The 22,080-nt window shown below is 35.3% G+C and overlaps 3 protein-coding genes and 1 pseudogene across 4 annotated transcripts; 1 reads left to right on the forward strand and 3 right to left on the reverse strand.

The window, feature by feature from the left end:
• Positions 1-408: 408 nt before the first annotated feature.
• Positions 409-7,200, reverse strand: LOC121980091 (transcription initiation factor IIA subunit 2). 2 transcript variants are annotated; one of them, XM_042532067.1, is made up of 4 exons: positions 6,983-7,200; positions 4,005-4,141; positions 3,872-3,922; positions 409-755 (listed from the first exon to the last, which is right to left on the reverse strand). In XM_042532067.1, the coding sequence occupies exons 2-4, from the start codon at positions 4,131-4,133 to the stop codon at positions 615-617; spliced, it is 321 nt and encodes a 106-aa protein (XP_042388001.1). In that variant the 5' UTR covers positions 4,134-4,141; positions 6,983-7,200; the 3' UTR covers positions 409-614. The 2 variants fall into 2 exon arrangements, with proteins under 2 accessions (XP_042388001.1, XP_042387994.1); XM_042532060.1 differs by having other exon boundaries at positions 4,005-4,136; positions 6,983-7,194.
• A 3,586-nt stretch (positions 7,201-10,786) lies between these two features.
• On the reverse strand, positions 10,787-11,838 carry LOC121980106 (E3 ubiquitin-protein ligase RDUF1-like). Its single transcript, XM_042532075.1, has one exon. It carries the CDS (start codon positions 11,767-11,769, stop codon positions 11,011-11,013), a length of 759 nt encoding a protein of 252 aa, XP_042388009.1. The 5' UTR covers positions 11,770-11,838; the 3' UTR covers positions 10,787-11,010.
• A 1,661-nt stretch (positions 11,839-13,499) lies between these two features.
• Positions 13,500-20,904, reverse strand: LOC121980115. The gene is made up of 6 exons (XM_042532083.1): positions 20,756-20,904; positions 18,954-19,528; positions 17,251-17,827; positions 17,014-17,171; positions 16,826-16,923; positions 13,500-14,178 (listed from the first exon to the last, which is right to left on the reverse strand). Exons 2-6 carry the CDS (start codon positions 19,420-19,422, stop codon positions 13,852-13,854), a joined length of 1,629 nt encoding a protein of 542 aa, XP_042388017.1. The 5' UTR covers positions 19,423-19,528; positions 20,756-20,904; the 3' UTR covers positions 13,500-13,851.
• Positions 16,288-16,442, forward strand: LOC121994578 (annotated as a pseudogene).
• Positions 20,905-22,080: the final 1,176 nt, after the last annotated feature.

Below are 22,080 nucleotides of genomic sequence, written 5' to 3' on the forward strand. Positions count from 1 at the left end.
TAGCAATATGAAAAAGAAAATTTGATAAATTCAATAACTGATCAAATTAATAGATTTTATATTAAATCAATTTATTTGATTTTAATAATAAAATTCGATTGATTTGATTTTTTTTTAAAACAATTAATTCAACTTTGATTTGTTAGGTTGGGCTTTTAACGGATAACTCATCTCTACGGGAGAAAATATGCCTGAGCTGAGGTTCGGTGACCTTAGGAATATTAATACCTCCCTAATAAGCCTCAGATTTCAATTAATGAAAGTTAACTGTAGAATAATTTACCAATTTGGTGCAAATTTTCTTGATTCTTCTGCCCCACAATGACAATTGGTTCGCATAGAACTATATTTCTACGCTGAATTAAGGTGCATGAAGTCGACTTCATGTTCATTGTGACGTCCTCAAACTGAACTAAATACTAATGTTTGTTGACATTATTGTTTGAGCATAGATAATAATCCACATAAGCATGCCATCTCATGTTGTCCAAGTTCAGATACACGAAATAAACTTTGCCAGAGACCAAGTTTGGCAGAGGGGTAGGTGTTGCAATTGACAAGCATGAGAACTTTTCCACCCAGGGAAGATCCTGGGACAAGAAAAATGTGAATTCTCACTGTGATAGCAACTTAGAGTCGCATGCTACGATCTTCACTCTCCTAGCTTGATCATTTAATTCATCACTTTTGAAAGTCGCATCTTGCAAGATGAACGTCCAAACATTATCACAGAACCTGTAGGTGTGTAGGTGACCCTGCAGAACAGACTCAAAAGAGTTCAGAGCTATCCCAATTAGCAGATTAATAATTAAAAAGGCAGGATTGAGAATCCAGATATGATAGATGCTTATTTTACTCTAAATTTGCAGAGCTTGGATGCTGAATAAAATGGAATGCATTGATAAATACCTATAAGATTACAAAATAATTTGAGGATTAAGTTCTGGGTTGGCCGCCCTAGTATAAAGTCAAGATAGCAACTTATAGAAATTGAAGCTGGAGGGAGAAATCATCAATGGTACATAAGATTAGCATACAGGTTGTATATGTAGAAAATGTGTGTGTGAGAGAGAGAGAGACCCATGACAGAGGTTATGGTGAACGAATCCTAGAATTGACAAGAGCATGAAGAAACTGAAAATATTTATAGAAAGTAGGTAATCAAATCTCACAACAAAAAATGTTGCATGTAAGCACTTGCATGGCAATAATTTCAAACTATGATTATTTAGTCTCATATGGTAAGTTGTAAGCTAATAGACGGTTTTATATACTTATCTAAGTTATCAAATACTAATTTAATGTGGCAAAAAGGTTATGCGCTCATCCCAAGCACCATTACCGTTGGCCCCATGGCAAGATATATACGCATGTAAATCAGGGTACGTAGCGGTCTCCTAGGTGGATGGGACGTTTTTTCCTCATGGGTAATGAACCCCATGAGAATTGATCCCTCATCCTAATGTGACAAACTACCATCCGAGTACCAACTGCGCTATGTCTATGGAGGCATCAAATACTAACTTAAGCTTAAGCATTTGGGTGAGTGGTTGGGCTTGATAAGCAAATGGTCAATTCTCTCATCTAAGCGTGTCGTGACAATTGGTATGAAAGCCAACCCAATCTAGACAAATAATGAGGTATTGGAAAGGTTTGTCTACATGATGGTGTGGCACCATTGGCTCTCACATCCCGTCAATTAGGGAGCATTTTGGGCTGTGAGTTGTATTCTAAAACTCACATTTAGTATAAGATTGTAATCCCCAATTTATTCCCACATTCGATAAAGGAGTTTTACAAGCTTAAATGAGATTGAGATATGTACTATTAACTTGGTTTAAGCATTTTGAGCCTGTGATTGGGCTTGGTCTCTCATTTAAGCGGAATGTGACGACGACAATGACAGAAAATAATTGCAAGAGAACATGTGTAACCAGTTCAGCATATAAACTAATCCTTTTTAACAGTTAACGCTTTTATGAAAAATAGACAGCAAGTCAAATTTATCATGGTACCAGCACTGTCGACAACTTTGTGCTTGAATCTAGCCACTACTGGAATTCAAAAATGTCTCCGGAATTAGATTGAGTCAGTACATTGCCCACTCTAATTATGTAAAAAGCATAATCTCATCCCTTTGCCAACAGCCTGAGCTTTTAGGATAAGTTATTTGGCCAACAAAATTCGCCATAATCAGAAAACTATCTAGAAGTGATCAATAAGGGTCCATTTATTTATATTTTAAACATTAATGAACAAACTTGAACATTTTTCTTAGGCTCAGTTCATAAATAAATTAAACATGAATATTAACTAAGCTCAGCCCGTCAATTTTCAGTAGCAAAAGTGAAAATGTTTTCAATCTTGAGCAAAATTATAAAGTTCAATTGTAGCAAAAGGTGATTACACTCATCCTAGGCACCCCTCAGAGTCCGTCCCAAGGTTATATGAATGGATGAAAATCTTATCAAGTGGCTAGAGGGTGGGAGGAGTTTTTCCCTGAAGGCATGCACCTACTGGGATTTGATCCCTGCCCTATTGTAAAATTGTCCAGTTCAAGGTGGCAATTGATCATGACTTGCTTGATGATAAAACTAACTGGTTAACCTACATACTATTGTATCAATCAACTAGTGGTTGCCATGTAAGAATTGTATTTTTTTTTCCTTTTGTTCGTCTATTATTTTATGACACTCTAGAACTAAGTATCTTGCTTCACTATTAAGCAAACACCTAACAAACCAGGCAATCTGGTATGCATCTTTGGCAACATGAAGTGCCAAGATTGACAATAAATCAGAATAGATATAAATGAGATTGTGATCAAAATGAAGGTTTGCCTTAAGGGCCTATTGCTTAATCTGGAATGGCCAACAAAGTAGTATGCAAATAGTGAAATATATAAACAAGTATATATGCAGCAGAGAGAAGGATGAAAGAAAGTAATCTTTGCATAGCCACTACGCAGAAAATGATAAAGACGATGACAGAGTAGAGTTGGACTAGCAGACTTATGGGGGTCACAATAATACTACTTGTTTCTTCTTCCCAATTGTGCATCAAACTTAAGAATGATACTCAACTGTCAGCTTCAGGAATTAAATTGTCAGAAAGAAAGGGATGGTTGAAACAGGATATTGATTAGGTACAGCATAGTTCATTGTAAACAAGCTAGTAAGTACATGCCAGATAGCAGTTGTCACACAAATGCACACGTTAATCACAAGAACTTAGAGCTACTTGGGCTTCTCCAGGTACATTGAAAGAGAATGTTACAATTACAGGAGCATATAACTGCATAAATTTCCAATGGACAATGTAATAAAGAACTAGAGAACTTGCAGCTTGATTTTGAACAATATTCTGTTAGAATAAAAACTATGAAAGACAGTTAAAGCTTGAGAAACAAAACGCAAGTAGCTTTTATAAGACCATCAGCTGCATCACCATGACCTATGAGGAAATATTTTTTCATAACTAACTAAACCAATTGACAAATTAGTTCATTCCATGTCTCATATTTTCAGGTTTGAAACCCAGTGGAGATGATAACCAATAACTCTGTATGGAATGTGCTGCAGTAACTAAAGCCTGTCCAAATTCCATTTCTTAATTTCTCAAAATCAGACACAAGATTTCACATATCATGCTTAAATGTGATTGATAAATCAAGCCATGCTCACATGAGAAGCTGATAATGATGGATCAAAGGCACAAGTATCTTATGAAGCACCAATTTAGATCAATGTTAACTTAAAAGGTTAATTTTACAATAGCACAAAATATTAAACATTTCAGAGGATTAGGGGGCTTGGCTGAAGTGAGTATTGCAAAAAATAATATGTCCAACATGTTAACAATGAGCCTTTACCTTAATAGTAACCTTGCTCTTCACTTGAGTCTCCAAAGCTTCCGTCATGGACTGGAAGGAGGTAATATCAGCACACTAGTATGTTCACAGAAATTCCAGAAGAATTTTGACAACTGCTAAAAATTTAGCACACCTTATCAAACTGCATAAGAACTTGAATAGCAAGCTCTGGGCTCAAGGCTCCAGTTGAAACCATCTCATCTAGAGTTTCTGTCAAGCACATACCAATACTGGACCTTCGGTACAATTCAAATGTGGCCATAGACTATACTAAGATACCAAAATTGAGGGTTATCCAATGAAAAAAAAAATCCAATGATTAATATAACAAACAACATGGTAGTGTTTGGTATTGTTTGATTATTTATAGTGGGAAGGGAGAAAACAATTTTTTTACACATTAGACAATTGCCAAAATCATTATTCCACTAAATTTGCCCCTGCTAGAAAGTTAACACCCTAAATAATCTTATTAGATGAACCAAGATAGTGACATTAAATATTGATTGGTGGCAGAAGTACTAAACACAAAAAGATGTGGTTATTAGGTATTGTATTGTTTACTTTGCCAATACAAGGCATATACATAAGTCAATTAATCCAGCATATCAACTAGGATATATTTGTTCTATAATGATCTTCAATGCACCTTTAGCAATATGCAGACTTAGAAGTTCTTGATACAAAAGAGTGAACAATAAAAAAAAAACATTGTGAATAACTATCTGATCATGTCTTATATCTCATATTAACGACATATGCTTAATCTAATATGTGTAATTACAATACAGAAGCACTTCTTAGGAGAGATGACACTTGGAAATATTCTTGCAACAAAATGAAGAAAAAAAATACAAGTGACAGTTTTAAAAAAAAATTTGAGCTATCAAGGCCATTTTTCATTTCTATGGGAAAAGCAATCGACTTCACCACAAAATTGTGCAAACTCCAATGACAGATTATAAACCAAATGACAGTCAAAATTAAAACTAATCATAAACAACAACAATCCCAACAATTTGGACAGCAGTCAACCTATCATCTTTTAATTAAATGAACTTCTAATTATAGAATATGCAAATCTATAAATTTAATCCACAAACTAAATGGTCTCTCTTAACTAACATTTACTATGAGGTTAATCAAACTAAAGAAAGTACCAAAAGCATATAATGACCTGAAAGATTAAAAATTTAAAGAATCCCTCTTAACATGATTTCCTTCTAGACCCAAGTATTTAACTATAAAGGGAACCCAATCATCCAGAACATGTTCATGTTAGATATGTTAAAAATCTAGAAATTAATGTGAAAACATACATAACGTGTGATAGATAACAGTTTCTTAAATTTCCAACAGAAAGCAATGGTCCAAATAAAATAAAATAAAAAACAGTCCGGTGCACTAAGTTTCCGCCAATGCATGGTCTAGGGAAGGGTCTACACAGCCTTACCTGTATTGCAAGAAGTTGTTTCCGTAACTCGAACCCATGACCTTCAGGTTGCCCTGCAACAACTTTATCGTTGTGCCAAGGCTCCTCTTCAGAAAGCAATCGGTCCAAATAAACTTAATATATTTTAAACTTATATTTTCAAGCACAAACAAATCCAGTTGACACACAAGTACAATATCTTTGGGATGAAACAGATGTCCATTCCCTTTGCCATTTAAGCCACATGTTTTTAGTTTTCTCATTCTCACCGTAACTCCCTGATGGAATAATGAGTGACTAGCAAATGCATTAGACCTTTAGTTTGCCTGACTTTCAGGAAGCTACCTATCAAGAGCAATAACCTCTTTCTACTCCCACATGCCAAAAATGGAAAATCATGCCCAACTATTCCTCCTACTTACAGATCTGTAAAAGAAAATGACTCACACTGAACTACATGGAAATACATTCGATCAATACATGTGATTCATGGCGATTAAATATAATTGCAAGAAAAGAACCCCTAAATCCTAATTATCATGAAATAATTCAATAGATCACTTTGTTTCCTAGTTTCTTCAGCGCTTCCACCTTCAACAACTAGATGTTTCCTAGACCAAAGCTTCTGCAAATGTGGCATTTATGGACTCATAACATCACTCCCTCCTTAAAAAAGTACTTGTCCTCAAGTACAGAATAGGGGTTGGATTTTGGCATGAGACTGGCCTAATGATGACGAGGGTGGTCTAGGCTTTTACAACATGCGCTTTCTCTCATTTGGTAGCTTTCCTCTTTTTAGTTTGGGTTAATGACCTGTGTTTTCTAGACGAAAAGGACGAGCGCATTACGATACAGAAAGATGCATTTTTCAGTATACAACTATAACTTACATTTAGTAACATCGTGTCATTAATGCAATAAAACTATTAAAGTGAAGAGTTGCCACATCTATAAACTATGAAGTTAAAGCAGAAAAACTACACCAAAATGGAAATTCACTATAAATCTAAAGCAATGAAAATACAGTTCCGCAAGCAGCATATTTATCATGGGAAGAAATGCAAGTAATATTTTTTTGTCCATTTAAAAAAATAAATTCATTGCCTCAACAGGAGGATAACAAGTTAGGCTCGTGATAGATCAAGAAAAACAATAACAGAGACCTGAAGAAAATAAGCAGCAGTCTTCCAATAGCTACCACCCGTGCTTTACAAATAAGTCAAAATGACACTTTTTAATTCTTAGGTTTACTATCTACCGACCTTCGAGATTCTAATTTAAATCACAGAAAATCTCCCGGAACGTTAAGTTATTAGGAAGAGAAAAAGAAAGCATTCAACATAAGTCTTTCCAATAGGAAAAGTGAGGGGGGAAAAAAAACAAAAGACACCTCCTTTCAGTCTGAAAAGAAACCTTAATTACTATCTAACAAGTCGAATAACAAATAAAACCAATTAGCCGCGATGCAGAGATAAAACAAAAAATGAAATCAAGACAGAATTAGCTATTTTTCAAGTCGACAAAAAGCCGACCGATGCCTAAACCTAAATCCAAGACCAAAACAAGATAACGTAAGAGCCCAATAGGGGATTTCAGACCCAAACGAAATTCTACTCTAAACGGTGAGCGAAGGACATTTTTTTTTACATATGTATGTTTTTCAAACGGAAGAAAATGACCTCCAATCGCGAGATCCTGAGCTAAGTCTTGACCGTCGGAACCCTACTCGCTGCCGAGGAAGGGAACTTGGACCCAGGAATTTATACCACGGGGATGATGTCGCCGGAGGCAGGAGAGCGAAGTGGGAGAGAAAGAGCGAGGGAGAGAGAGATCGGTCCCCAACGGGATTCAAATCAAGGGTTTTATAGGGAGATGGATCGGGAGGAAGACAATATATACGTCGAGATACAAGGAAGACTCGAAGAAGTCGATTTTTCCAATTGATATGTCCGCATAGTAGTCTCGCCATGCGGAAAGTGGATCGGCCGTCCGTTGTCTAGATAAATGGATTCATCACCGTAAAATAGTGGCGATGGAATATGCGGAACTTGGTCGAATCTCTGCGAGCCGAGCGGATTGGCCGAGTCAAATGAATGCGACTCCGTTGAGTCAAAATTAAGGGCATAAAATTTTTATTTTCATATAAAAATTATTAAATTTATTTATTAAAAGTTTAATCAAATTCGAATTAAGTTTAACCTTTTCATCAAATTTAATTAATAATATATTAATTTAATAGATATTGTTTTCTTTATTTTTAATTAATGATTCTATTTATAATTAAAATTTAAACAATATTCGAATTTATTTATTTTAATTTTTTATTATTAATAAATATAAATAAATTCGTATTGAATTAAAAATCAAGTTTATTTTTGACATATAATTATTATACATCAACTAAGTGTCATATTGTAATACTTTAATGTTAAAATATTTATTTACGAAATTTCTCAAATTATCAAAACTAGTTATTCATATGTCCAGAGTGTCCAGTGCACAAATAATCTATAAATTAAATTTAGAATGTTAAATATATTTTAAATTTGCAATAAATTTAAAAAGTCTAACTTAGCATTCCTATAAAAATCCTAATTGCTTAAATTATTTAAATATGTGGATTAGCAATATTCGAAATAAAATCCATGAATTTGTGTGATATAACTTAAAAAAAATCCTTTATTGGTTGTTGTCTTTAAATTTCCTTTATCAAAAACATTTAATTTATATTCTATTAAGTTAAAGTATTTTACAATTTGCAAGTCGGAATCACCTATATTTTGCTTAGAAACATATTATTTTATATTTATAATTTCGAATTTATAAACATGCTACTGCAAATTTTTTTTTTACATAAATATCATAGTTATTTATTTTCAAAATAATGATAAAAATAATTTAAATTGATAATATTGTACTTAACTTTCAAACACATAATGCCTTTGAGTTTAATCATTTATTGATGATTATATTTATTGACAGTAAGATGCAATTATTACCTCGGTCCCTTCATGATAACTCTCTACTATCCAACAGCACATGCCAGATGATTATATTTATTGATATTTTGAATAGACAATTCATATATCTAATTAGATTGACACGTAAATCGAGAAAATAATTAGAATTAACAAAATATAAATTTTGGGAGTAAGAATTTCTGATATAACAAGTGATACTTATGAGGAAGTTGTAAGCTAAAAAAAAACATATATTGAATATTATAAATATTTTATTATATTATTTTGAAAGGGATGATATGTATTTATAGGAGAATAATATTTCTAAATTGAAAGTAAGCTGTATTTTTGAGTGTGTATGAATCGATAGCTTCTTAAAATATAGCTTCAGAAAATTCACTACTTTATTCATATTTTTAACAAGAAGCTTAAGTTTTTCCTCACAACTATTAATTCATTACTAAATAGAATTGAAATTTAAATTGATTATTTGATATAATCAAATTGATTCGAATTTTATTTTGTCTTAATTTAATCATTTGTATTATTAATTTAATTTGGCCTTTTCTGGATTTGATATGAAGCACTATTCTATAGCAAGTATGAATGAAGCAGTATTTTATTATTTTATAATAAAATTGTTCCTGGCTTTGACACTTAAACCTTATCAATTTTGTTGCAACACCCTTTGTTTTGTTTATTAATTCTAGAATAGCTACGGCCTTATTTTCTCCTTATCTTTCACCAATCACTAACTCGACTTGCCAAAAAAAAAAGTCATATGAATCTAATATTTGTATTGCTGCATCACAATTACTGAAAACATGGACCAGAGTATCATAAGAGAGGTGTTCTTTGTACAGTTTCCTCTTTGCTGTAGAAGTACCAATTCATACGATTACAATTCAGGTACAACAAGGAAACTCTCTACTACCAGTTCTTGTTAGAGAAAACAAAGAATGATTCACAGAGAATTTCATAAAAATTTAAAGGAGGTCAATTATTCTGTCCTATTATTATATACTAGCACAAAGGTGCTACTTTAATTATATACATCACTCATGCCAATTGTGTTTGTTTTTCAGGATAAGGTATTGGATATTGAAGTATAGTCCACTGATTAATTGTTAATGCTAAACTTATTTCAACAAATAGAAATGACAGAAATCCCACAAATATTCAAGTCATTCACATCTGAGAAGTATCAGAACTAAATAGAAGGATACTTGCATAACCAAATCAGCCAATTAGAAATTACATCTTATTTTAGTCAACCAAAGCCTCAAGCCCTCAAGACAAAGTATAAGTTAATACAAGTGGAAACAAAAAAAACAAAAACTGTGTCTCAGTTTCAACTACCTATAACCAATATTTACAATGTCAAATTAACCAAACCTTTGCACTAATAAGAAATGGAAAAGTAACAGATCTTGAGAGAGCTGTAAGACAAAATCATTTTTAAGCCATTGTATAGTTTCTATTAGCAACCATAGTTTTTGCTAACTATTAATCAATGAGAGTACTAGTGCACCATAGCATCAATTAATAGTTCTGATGGGCTGATGGGCATCAAGTAATTAACTTAGAGAAAGTATGGTTACTGGTGAATGCACATTTCTTGAGGAATGAAATGCTCTAAAGCTAGATAATTATCTAGAATAGAGGCTGATTCCAGGAAGTACTTGTGGTACTCTAACAATCTAATAGAAGAGAAGTTGACAGGAAATTCTCTGGGGTGGGACGGGAGAAGCAGAGGATGTGAAAAAGCTCAAAGGTTGAGTTTAATCAATGAAGTGTTTAAAATTCTTATATCTTTGCATCTCCGTGGCAAGTAGTGTTGACCACAATTATCTTGTGCACACTTTATAGTTTTTTTTAATTATTATTCTGTCATGGTTTTTCTTCCCAACAATTAGCTAAATTCAGTAATGCTTGTCCACCCAATTGTGATTAAGGTAGTCTTACTACTGATTCTTAATATTTCCTACCTCCTAACGCTCTATGTTAAAGTAGAATAGAAGCTAAATAGCAATTTCAAAAATGTAATTAAATGGGTAAAAAACTTAACAGTTAGCAATTATAAGCTCATTTTGTTCTAATATGAACATGAAATAATATAACTGAATAATCTTGCCAAGGCATTCATATGGTCTTCATGTCCAAAGCTAGCATAAAAGATCTAGACAATAAATGGTTCTGACTCTTAAATGCAGCATATAAGTTGCAAGTCAATGACCATAAGTCTCTCATTTTGTCAAAATCAAGTTGCAGGATAGTAATGAACAATACAAGTTAAACAACAGCAGCATCTATTTCCAGAGTAGTTTGGAATTCTTTTAACGTGGAAAAAGACCAAAGAATATGTAATTTCCTATTTTCAAAGTATATTTACACAAGTCTTTGATAGTTTCAGATTCAATTCCAGGACTATCACATTTAGAATCTACAATGCAAATATTTCATCAAGATTACATGTTCAACTAAACACACGACATAAAACTGATCAAATCTACTTGTTCACAGTAAAATTAACATAATCATAAAAACTAGTACTGGATCTGGAGGCAATGTTGAGCAATCTTGTCAAAGTTTATATGACAAACTTGTTGCAATAACAAGGGTTACTACTGAAATATGATTCACATAGTTTTATAGATCGATAGTCCTAATTGATCATTGCTTTGGAGGCTTACCGAGCAAGACTTTCACAACAGAGACTTGGAATCAGCTCCATAGTTCAGCAGACTTTAGTTCTCGCACTCTGGATCCTTGGTCGGAAGCACGTACCGGCAAACTGGGCACGTATTCCTCATGCCAAGCCATGGCAAAATGCAGTCTCCATGATAAATATGCAAGCACGGCAACCGCCTCACCGTATCCAACATCAAAATCTCATCTTTGCAAACCGCGCAAAATGTGTTTTTGTCGGCCACATCCTCATCTGACATGAGGACCACGGGAAGCCCGTCGACCACTGATTTCGCCGTCGGAGTGTTTCTCGTCCTATCGTAGTCAGTGTACTCCTCAAGGTCATCGTAGAAGTAGGGATCAGCATCACTTTCGAAATCTTCCGAAACCCCTCTTCCTAATACGATTCGTATTAAGGTCACAAGCGCGTCGTCGTACTCCAAATCACTCCATTCATCTACTTCCTGAGAAGACCTCGATCCCGAAAGGGATCCATGATCATCGAAGGCATCGATCGCCACCTCCTCCTCCGCGCCACCGCTCGCTGTCTCCCTGGTGCGGACGCAATCACACTGAAGAGGCGGACCAAGATCATCTCCGCTCCGATTGGTATCCTCCGAAGCAACGTCATGGACAGGGTCTTCGCCGTCAGAATCGGAGTCCGAATCGAGCCCGACGACTCGGAGTCCTTGGACAAAGGCATAGGGGCGGGGGGAACCGCCGATTTCCGCAGAGGGGTCTTGGGCAAGGTTGTTTGGTGGGCTCTGGACGAGGAATTCATCTTCTCCGTGAAGTACGATGGAATCGATGGGATCCATAGCGATGGCGGTGGTGGAAGCAGCGGAGCAACGGCGGAGGCTTTCGACTACTATTCAGCCAAGAACGGGAGACTTTTAATCCTTCAGAAATTTCTTAATTCCATTAATTATCCATTTTCGTTTCTTGGATTCTCATTTGGAAATTTACTAAAAAAACCCACCCTATTTCCGAAATTCACAACGGCGTGCTCATATAGTCATATTTCACATAGAACACAGTGTTCAATGCTCAATTTCCATCCTAGCAAAAAAAAAAAAAAAAAAAAAATCGTCCATCATTTACAAGATCATTATTGGGCGTCCCATTTCCAATTAAAATTAAATGGGCACCGCATTTAACATAAATTAAAAGCTAACTATTAAATTCTAAATAATGATTTTATATATTTAAATTTTGGGAAACAAATGAAAAGTGCTGTTTTTATTTTTGCCCAACTTTATTTAGCACATGGAGCTCATACATTAAGAAAATGTATAACAACAATAATAAAATTCATCATGAGCAATTAAAAATTCAATTGAAATTAACCCAAAAAGATCTGGTTTTGTAGCTTATGATTACACTCCAATCAAATGTTAATTAACTGCAAATGATTTATTGCCATCATCAACACAAAAATGATGATGATCTAAATGCTGGGATACAGGTCCACTACAATCTTTTCTTCCTGTCTTTGGATTTGCCATATAAAGAGGTGGAGTTAAGTTCGGTTTGAGGCTCGCATTTCCTTCTATTACTCACTTCCAACTGGTAAAATTTATCAGACTGAGAAGAACACTGAGGACTCTCCTCACCGTCATCACCAAGCTTTTGCTTGCTGTTAACTAATCCAGTAGAGGCATCAGAAGCCATGGAGTCGTCATCGTCGTCAGTGTCTTTGTCACTGCCACCATTTCTATCCTCATCGCCACTATCCACAAGAACAAACTCTGCTTCACCATTGTCGTCGGAAACAAGATACTCGGTCCATCCGGATTCACAGCTGCTGCATTCTTCAGAGTATCCACTAAGTTTGGAGGTGCTCATAAATTCAATGGAGAAAGCAACTTAAGAGCCAATGACAGATGAGTGCTTTCATAAATACTCTTAATCATCGTGCTTTCAACCAATTCCACTTAAGTTTGCCTTTCAATACTCTTAATCATGTTTCATTTTTATAATGCATCTTTGTCGAATTTATGGAAAAGAAAATGCTACAATTGAGAGCCTAGCGAAGACAGTCTTTAACTCATCCAAACTGCTCTTGCTTGCTAGTGATGTTTATATAATTTAGCTCTCGGTGGTTTTCCATTTCGGCACGAACACTCTCAGTAGTTTATGACTTTTGTCTCCAGTTGTAATAAATCAATAGATTTCCAATGAGTAGGTGCGGCATGGCTTGTCCAAGAAAGGAGAATCCTTTGGCCGAAAGCTCATGACTAATCATACTTATTACTTTATCATGCTCGGGTCCGACGCGAGTTGGGCAGTTCATGTAAGTAATGATGGAGTTGGAATGAGCAAAAATTGGGAACAAATGAATTAAAAATATCAAGGAACAGTTCAAACTACTCTGGTTTCCTAAGTCTTCCTGGTGAGGATACTGCTATAAATAAGATGGGAACTCTGTAAAACTGATATATTACCACACCGATATCTGCAAGGAGGGGATGAGTATAGATTTCTACTGACTGGGGAATGACGACTACATTTATTTTGCCACATGGAAATGAGGGAATGTCAAATAAAATGATAAAAACACGATATAAATTTTATTCTGTTGAGTGAATGCCCGAGGAGAAGGGCCCAACGTGGGGTCCTTGTGAGGGTGACAAGAGCTCACAGAATGTGGTGCCAACACCAAACACAGCATTAACATAGATGAAGTTGACAGTGCACGCATGCTGAGGCAGCAAGCCGGCATGAAGAGCAAGAACCTCAAATACTGCTTCGTCATGGGGGCTAGCTACTACTGATGAGTAAGATGAGCGGCAAACTCCTAACAGCAGCGTATTCTGGTCTTTGTAAAGTTTTACAAATGCACAAAGCATTGGGTAACAGTCTAGCAGACACATTTCGAAGAATATACATCACTTTAGACATCAAGGATGCATCGGAGCATTGCTACCACCACAAAGTGCCTTGTAATCACACCCAGTCACGTATGCTGCTTGCTGTGCTGCACCATAAGATGGAGGCGCCTGTGTAGAATCACGAGCAGCTGCAGTCATTCCTGTGGCCGACAGATCCACACCAACTCCTCTAGCAGCATATCCAGAGGCTAAAGATGCATGAATGCCTTGAGGTCCATCGTTGCCTGTAATTCCCAAAACGCTATCCCTTGGGACAATGGAGGCATTGTATACGGCTTGAGCAGAGACCAAACCAGCTGCACTTTCGGGATATGGAGCTGCAACACCAGCATGCCCCTGTAATTTAAATAGAAGTCAAGACAGCATCTCTGTTGACATATGAATTTTATCAATGATGCAGATTAACTAGTTTCTTGAATTTAAAAGAAGCGCCCCCCGGGCAAGGTTGAGTTGGCCAGTGCGGAGCAGAGTTGCTACCATAAGAAAAGGGTTCGAATCTCGGCAAAATCGAGGAAGCCCTCCTCCGCACTGGCAAACTACAATTTCCCGATTTACCGTAAAGGAATTGTATTTTAAACAACTATGGCAAGTCATGTTGGTACCAATTATTTTAGGGTCGGCTGCAAGGTTCCTTTATTCATTAAACTCTGCAAAACTATCCGCTGGAATTGAAAAGGATGGAATTGTATTGTGACACTTAAGAAAAAGTATAATTACACTCGTATAGAATATGTATAACTGTGACATTATATCCAATGACTAAATACTTCCCTGTCACATCCCATGAATAAATATTGCATATGAGAGGATGAGTATACATATTTCGGCAATAATTAAATTGTTACTCAAAAATAGAAAAAGAAACCCACAATTTAGAATAGATGAATGAGAATACACTCAACAAAGATATAGAAAGACACTCTGATTAAGAGGCGTCTTCAAAGACTTCTTGAGTTAATCTTCATCCAAAACACCTGAATCATCAAGATACTGCAAAATATTGAAGTTTGCAAAGGTGAAGTGGAAAATTAGGAAGGATTGAAGAGGAAAAGAATGATGAAGATGAACAGCAAATTATGAAGGATTGAAGAGAAAAAGAGATAAATGAAGATTTTGATATCTTCTCTAGAGACTACAAGTCAATGCTGAAAGAGAAACTAAGCAAAAGTTGATCATTACTCCTATAGACAGTAGATTCCAGAGGAGACTAATTGTTCTAAAATCTATTTTACTTGAGAGAGTAATAATAAGATTGACTAAAGTTGATGAGGAATAAAGAACCTAATGGTGCATCAACTTGATGAATAGAGGATGAAATGACGAGGAAAAGGGTATTAAGACAATTCAACTAATATGGCAAAGAGGAGAGTTAATGGTGTAGTGCTCTATCAAAATCCTGGCAGCAAAATATATATTTTTAAATCAGTACTGCCACCTCTTTTTCCAGATATGGCTCCTTTTTTTTACTGTGCCTTCTCTATTTTGATATTAAAAAAAATTGTTGCCCCTGTTTTTATGGAAAGATTATTTCCATTTCTTTAATTTTCAAAACAAAGTTGGTCTTGGACCTGTTCAAGATCTGGAAAATTGGGATGAGGGATTTCATCACCTATGTCACCACGAAGCAGCCAACTCAAGAGGCAGCAAAAGGAAGCCTGCATGCATCAAGGATGCCATGTAATTCACAGAAAGTAGCAATGTGTTGTGAACCACAAAGTCAAGCGAGTGACAATCTACACGTGAAGGAATTGAGTGTGGCACTTGTCACCTCTAGGATTCATAATACAAGTTTTCTAATAGCATAGAGGAAAGTCAAACAGAGATTGGCCAGTAAAGGGGAGCCACTTAAACCAAACTGAGATGAAGCATCTTGCCAAGGATGTCAACACCAAGAGGCAAGGTAGCCGACCTACAGTTACAAGGGAAGACGCGAGGCTATGATATGAAAACCATGAAATGATATTATCGATATAGAAAGAAAGAAAGTTGGGAACAGGGGAGGCAGAGAAGAAAAAATAGCATCATGGAAGAGGGGAGATTGCACCATTACATTAAATCCATGGCTCTCTCTATGGAGCTGAAGGGAAAAAACCCAATGCAAAACTCTAATTTACCCATTCTGATAGCAAGTACAAAGGGATGAAAGTGCATTATACTATTATACCAATATATACATACAGGACTCTTACATAATAACCTACTATTAAATGTAAAATCCAAGACAACCTAGATTCTTACAATCTAAAACAACTAATGCGTTCTACATCTGTTAAAATCTTTGAAATTATGACAAGTAGAATTTTGTTTGGTCCTCATATCTTCAAGTCTAGCTCATTCAGTTTGTAAAACTATAAAAGATTTGGATCCTCTCTGAAAACCTTTATACTATTTTTTTTTTCTCCCATACTATCATCTTTAGCATTATCATCTATGTTACAATTTTTTATTCCTTTCTCGGCCTTTTGGCTAAGATCATGTGTAGTATCTGTTCTTATCAATGTAATCTATGTTACAATTTTTTTGTATGTGTTGTTTCTTGATTGCTTAACACTCTTAACCATAACGTAAGTTGGAACTGTGGTTAGTATCGCAGAATCTTTCTTTTTGTGATCCACAATGATCACATAATACTTTTTGCATTTGAACCACTTAATAGTAATCCTAGCATCTACATCTCTTTCTTTTATAAATAATAGATTCAAGATACCTAAAAGTCTCATAGAACTTTTCTTCCATCCATTTTAACTATTCCCTTGTTTCTTTCCATGCCATATTTCTGATAGTTTCTTTTAGCACAGCTTAACTTAAATCTTTAGTTTCTAAAATTCCACAATTCGAAACTACGAGTCCATCATCCTATTTGTACTCAAACAAATCTTTTTCTGTAATCAATTATCTTCTGAGTTGTGAAGCAAAAAGCAAGAATGCCTGGTAAAGTAAATCCATGATAATTAGAGTACTAGCTAAACAAAGCCGGGGATACCTTTCCATATCTATCTTCATAAGGAATTTGTCTGGTATGATATCTTCCAGATGCATCATTTTCCTTGTAGGCATCAGCATTTATCCCAAATTGTCCTCCTGGCATCCAAAGTTTGTCCAAAAACTAACCTCAATAAAGTTCACAAGAAATGCCCTCTTTTATGAAGCATGTGAAAAAAAAAAATGAACCTAAAGTAGCGGTAGCACTTTTGTCTATGATGGCAGCATTTGACAATTCCGCATGCAGTTTTTCTAATTCCCTAATCATTGAATCAAAATTCTTCTCTGTTGCTTGAAGAGCCTCATAATGACCAATGCGCAATTTCCTCTCATTGTCATATGTTTCTCTGCAATATTTTTCAGAGGAGAAGCTTGGACATTTTTCATTATGAAAATTTCAATTGACAATGGAAGGAGAGCTCTGACCTGCAACACTGGTATTCTTGTCTGAGAACCTCAAGTTCAGACATCAATGCTAGAATTTGCTGGTCATCACCATGGCTCCTTTGCAAATCTTGATTCATCTGTTGAACTTGAGAGATTAATTCTTGTCTTGCCCCTGCCAAGCTTTGTGCTTCAGCGTGAGCCTGTTGCAACTCCACTTTCGCAGATTCAGAAGATTTCAAATCAGCTTCCATCTTTGCAACCTTATCCAAGAACAATTTTAATTGTTGATCTTTCCCAGTTTTTACGGCATCCATTTGGTTTTGCAGTCTTTGCAGCTCCTTTTGGGCATCTGTTAATTCTTGCTTCAAAGAAGAATGGACGGCAGCAAATCTTTGGTTCTCTGCTGTGAGTCGTTGCATTTCCCAGTGTTGTGAAGCAAGCTTCTGCTCCATAATTTCTAGAGGTGGCAGTGTATCAGAAGGAAATGGAACAGGTGTAGGATGGATGCCTGGGCCAAAAGGCTCCGTGTGGAGCAAGGCAGGACCAGGTAGAGGCCATAACACATGCAAAGGAGGTATAAAACCTTGGTATCCCAAAGGGGGCTGCAGTAAATACCCTTGAAACATTACAAATGTATAAGTGGAAGTACATTTTTCAATCAAAGAAGCATTAAACAAGATAAGATCACCACACAATGAAACTGAACACGCACAGCATGTCCCTTCCAGAAGCAAACCTTCTGATGCTACTAAGTTCTAACTGATTCAGTATTTTAGAATCATAAATATTTCTAATGACTGATAGATCTAGAATGTAACAAGTCCCAACAGAAGTCATTCAGAAAGATCAGAGGATTGTCATCCATTGGGATGGAACACATCAATAGGAAGCAACAAATGAGTATGTCAAAACAGGTAAATCTAGAATCAATAGAAGATCAATTAATTAACATGTGATATAGCAAAAATTTTATAACAAGAAAAATTGGCAAACAAAATATCCCACCATGCTTAGCATGGGTGCATCAAATGAAACCACATGAGAGCACCTACTATAGCATGACTTACAGTGACAATGTCATTACAAAATCAACTAGATAACAACCTTCAAATATAAAAATATTGAAACTACAATGTTTGTAGATGGAGAACAAACCAATTAAATTACCAACAGAAGTGCACAAAAAATTGACTACAACGTAAGAAGATTTTCAACAACCAACGCATTCTAAGAAACAAACATAGTAAAATCAGACTTCTAAAGTTTTAGGAAATAATTACACAAAGTCAGAAAATTATAGTAGGCCCATGTATAAGTCTGAATCAATAAACACTTCCGACAATGGTCATGTCAAGCTAAATCACCATACTTCAGGCAATAAAGTTACTAAGAGTCCAGCGACTCCCCACAATAAATTAACTACAAAAATTCACAGAAAATCATCATAGCTTCTGGAAGCTAGATATGAATTCATCAATTCAAACACGATATGCTATAGCTCAATCACAGTAACCTCCAAATATCAAATAAAAGATCAGCATCAATGTCGTCTCATGTGTCAACAATCCACAAGTTCCAACATATAACATATTTGAACCAAAATAAAAATGTAACCAAAACATAAAACCTAACCACAACAATTTCTTAATCAATTACTAATAAATTGAATAATTAAAAAAGTTAAAAACAAGGATACAAAAACGTTCATTCACTAATAAATTTAATCCTCAAAGTTCATGTACCTGAGTGGAAATTATGAGGATATTGGACTCTCATATCCTTCTCTTGAGCAAAGGCAAAACCCTGAGTTGTGGTGCTCTGCTGCCTTTGACTCTCCTCATGTTGTTTTGGCTCTTGTTGAGCACTATGCTGGTCATTGCGAGTCTTCAGCACACAATCCTTCTTCAAATGCCCTGTCTGCTTGCAAAAGTTGCAAATATCTTCAACCAAGGGGCATGCCTTAGACAAGTGTCCTCGTTCATGGCAGTTGAAGCATCGTATCTTCTCTTTAGTTCTAGATCTAGATCTAGATCTATGACTCTGCAGCTGTGGCTTTTTTTTAGCATTCAGTTTAGTTTTCCTCGGACACTCATCCTGGACATGCCCTGATTCCTTGCAAAAGAAGCAAATATTCTCGTCCAAGCTACAATCATCAACAATGTGCCCATGTTCACCACATCTAAAGCATCGTGCTAACTTTGAAGAAGGCATCTAACTCTAGGTTAGATTCTGAAGAACTCTACCAAATATTTTCTATTTGCCTTCTTTGATGGTCAAGATAGCTCACTGGCAGTTCCAATGAAAATGAAGTACAAACCTTTCCAAAGAAAGAACAAGTAAATGTTATCCTCTGTTCAACTTCAAGTAATTGAGTTTTATCAAAAGCAGTATAAAAAATATAGAAAAAAATGGAGAGCATATACAAGGTTTATGGGGATGATAGAGTTAACTTATGGCTCGATCAATTTGTGGTCTTCAGTGTAATCTACACACAGCACTCCCACATGCAGAATGGCAATTACAAGTATCTAATGGTAATCTAAAAAATAGTTCCCCATTTTGTTTTTCCAAGCCAATGTTAGTAAATGTTGCAATCGATCCCAACCAAGAGACGTAAGAATTTAAAGCAACTACGATAAGTAGACTTTTTAGCTAGGAAAAAATGGCCGAAAAGCAGAAATAGTTAGAAAATTTTCACCCAATATGTTACTAGTTATCAGTTAAAGGGCTAGGGTTATTTCAATTTACACAGGATCCTGACACAACTGTATCTGCATGAGATTTCATATCGAAATTCATTTATTGAGACTTTATATCCACTATATAATGCCAGAGAATAACTCACATTTTAACCATATACAATATCAACTGCCAAAAAAAAATAAGTCAAGATATTCATAGTTTTCAATAGATTGTGATGTAAAAATAACCTGAGAGAGAGAGAGAGAGAGAGAGAGAGAGAGAGAGAGGAGATCCTACTTCGCCCATTCACAATGTTTTAAGGTGTAAATCTTTGCAAGGTTTGTCGTGACCTAGAAACCTGTCATAGGCTCATAGCATATATGATAATGAAATCGAAAAAATGGCCAAAAAGCAGAAATAGTTAGAAAATGTTCACGCAATATATTACTAGTTATCAGTTAAAGGGCTAGGGTTATTTCAATTTACACAGGATCCTGACACAACTGTATCTGCATGAGATTTCATATCGAAATTCATTTATTGAGACTTCATATCCACTATATAATGACAGAGATAACTCAATTTTTTAACCATATACAATATCGACTGCCAAAAAAAAAAGTCAAGATATTCATAGTTTTCAATAGATTCTGATGTAAAAATAACCTTTTTTAGAGAGAGAGAGAGAGAGAGAGGAGATCCTACTTCGCCCATTCACAATGTTTTAAGGTGTAAATCTTTGCGGAAGGTTTGTTGTGACCTAGAAACCTCTCATAGGCTCATAGCATATATTTATAATGAAATCGAAAAAAGGAGCAAGGAAGAAAGGTAGCGACTACAAGAAAAGAGGGAAGAATCTTACATTGTCTAAGAAGCTATGGGATCGGAGTCCGCCAGAAAAGACTGCCGGCATCGGAGAGGAAGCCGCAGCAGCTCGAGAATGAAAAAGTAGGGTTTCGGAGCCGCCTCGATGACATCGGATGTTAATTCACCGCTAGAAGCGGACGCCAGACGAGTCCACCTGTTATACAAATCGACGGTGGAGATGTGGTTTAGCAGAGATTAGGTATTGCTAATAAATTTGTCACATTTAAGTATTTTTTTTAGGGGTAAAATACCAACCCTGTATTTTCTATCCATAATATTTTACCCTCTATATTGAAAAAAATAATATTTAATCTTCCATTGACCAAAAGGTAATCTTATAAAAGATAATTATATTCTTGTTTTTTTTATCATTTTTTTTATAATAATCTCAAAAAGAGAAAATATCACATTTGCTCACAAGGAGGAGAAGATTTTTAATGATAAATTTTATTTCATCTTCATTTGATTTTAGTTCATCACTTTTAAGGCTATGATGCAGGGATATGATATTCAAGTTGTCACCTAGGTATCTGTAATTTAATCCTCAATTATGACGTATTTTGTAAAAAAAATTCTCCAAATGAGACGCGTAACTAAAGGATGCTCGATTTTTGGGCTGCCCACTAAAAGTGATTCTCGATTTACTGGTGACTGGTGGAAAATTTTTGTGGGATTGGACTGATCACCCCAGAGCTAACTGGGTTTACCAATTGATTTTAGTTCATAAATTTAGAATCCTGACTCTTTTTTGGTTTGGTAAAAGTGATGGAATGAGTTTTGGCTAGTTATCCCTTTCAAAGTCACTACTTTTCTGTTGTTTATGCTGGTGTATGTATGTATAAATTTTATGACGATTTTTATCGAAATATATAATAGTCAATTCAATGTGTTTTTCCCCTTTATTATTGAAAAATGATTAAAAAAAAATACAATGGCATAATTATCTGTTTGTGGGGGTTAAATGTTATTTTTTAAAAATAGAATGGTAAAATGAGTAGGGTTTTGGATTTACACCCTCTACGCATCCACACTGAGAGAGAACCTCTCCCTATATATTTATTCACAACTATAATATTTGTGAATCAATATAAAGCAACCAATATACTTTAAAACTCTCAATATGACACTAAAGTCTCATTTATAATGGAGTCTCTTTCCTTTCCATCTATTTCTCATTCACATATATCCAATAAGGAATTCCGCTCTTAGAATCGACTAATTCGGAGGTGACTAGCTCGATCTTGTGAAAATTTTCTACTGGCCACCAGAGTAAATCTAAAAAATGTAGATGAGTCATAGTAGATGATCCAACATCATGAG

The sequence above is a fragment of the Zingiber officinale genome, chromosome 1B (assembly GCF_018446385.1).
Source record: "Zingiber officinale cultivar Zhangliang chromosome 1B, Zo_v1.1, whole genome shotgun sequence".
NCBI classification, from domain to species: domain Eukaryota; kingdom Viridiplantae; phylum Streptophyta; class Magnoliopsida; order Zingiberales; family Zingiberaceae; genus Zingiber; species Zingiber officinale.

Coding starts and splice junctions, on each gene's coding strand:
- LOC121980091 (XM_042532067.1), bottom strand. CDS start 4,133: ATGGCCACATTTGAATTGTACCGAAGGTCCAGTATTGGTATGTGCTTG. Junction 3,923..4,004: donor TTCTTATGCAGTTTGATAAG/GTGTGCTAAATT, acceptor ACCTCCTTCCAG/TCCATGACGGAAGCTTTGGA. Junction 756..3,871: donor AGAGCAAGGTTACTATTAAG/GTAAAGGCTCAT, acceptor TCTGTTCTGCAG/GGTCACCTACACACCTACAG.
- LOC121980106 (XM_042532075.1), bottom strand. CDS start 11,769: ATGGATCCCATCGATTCCATCGTACTTCACGGAGAAGATGAATTCCTC.
- LOC121980115 (XM_042532083.1), bottom strand. CDS start 19,422: ATGCCTTCTTCAAAGTTAGCACGATGCTTTAGATGTGGTGAACATGGG. Junction 17,172..17,250: donor CAAGAATACCAGTGTTGCAG/GTCAGAGCTCTC, acceptor AAAATATTGCAG/AGAAACATATGACAATGAGA. Junction 14,179..16,825: donor ATGAAGATAGATATGGAAAG/GTATCCCCGGCT, acceptor TTTAAATTACAG/GGGCATGCTGGTGTTGCAGC.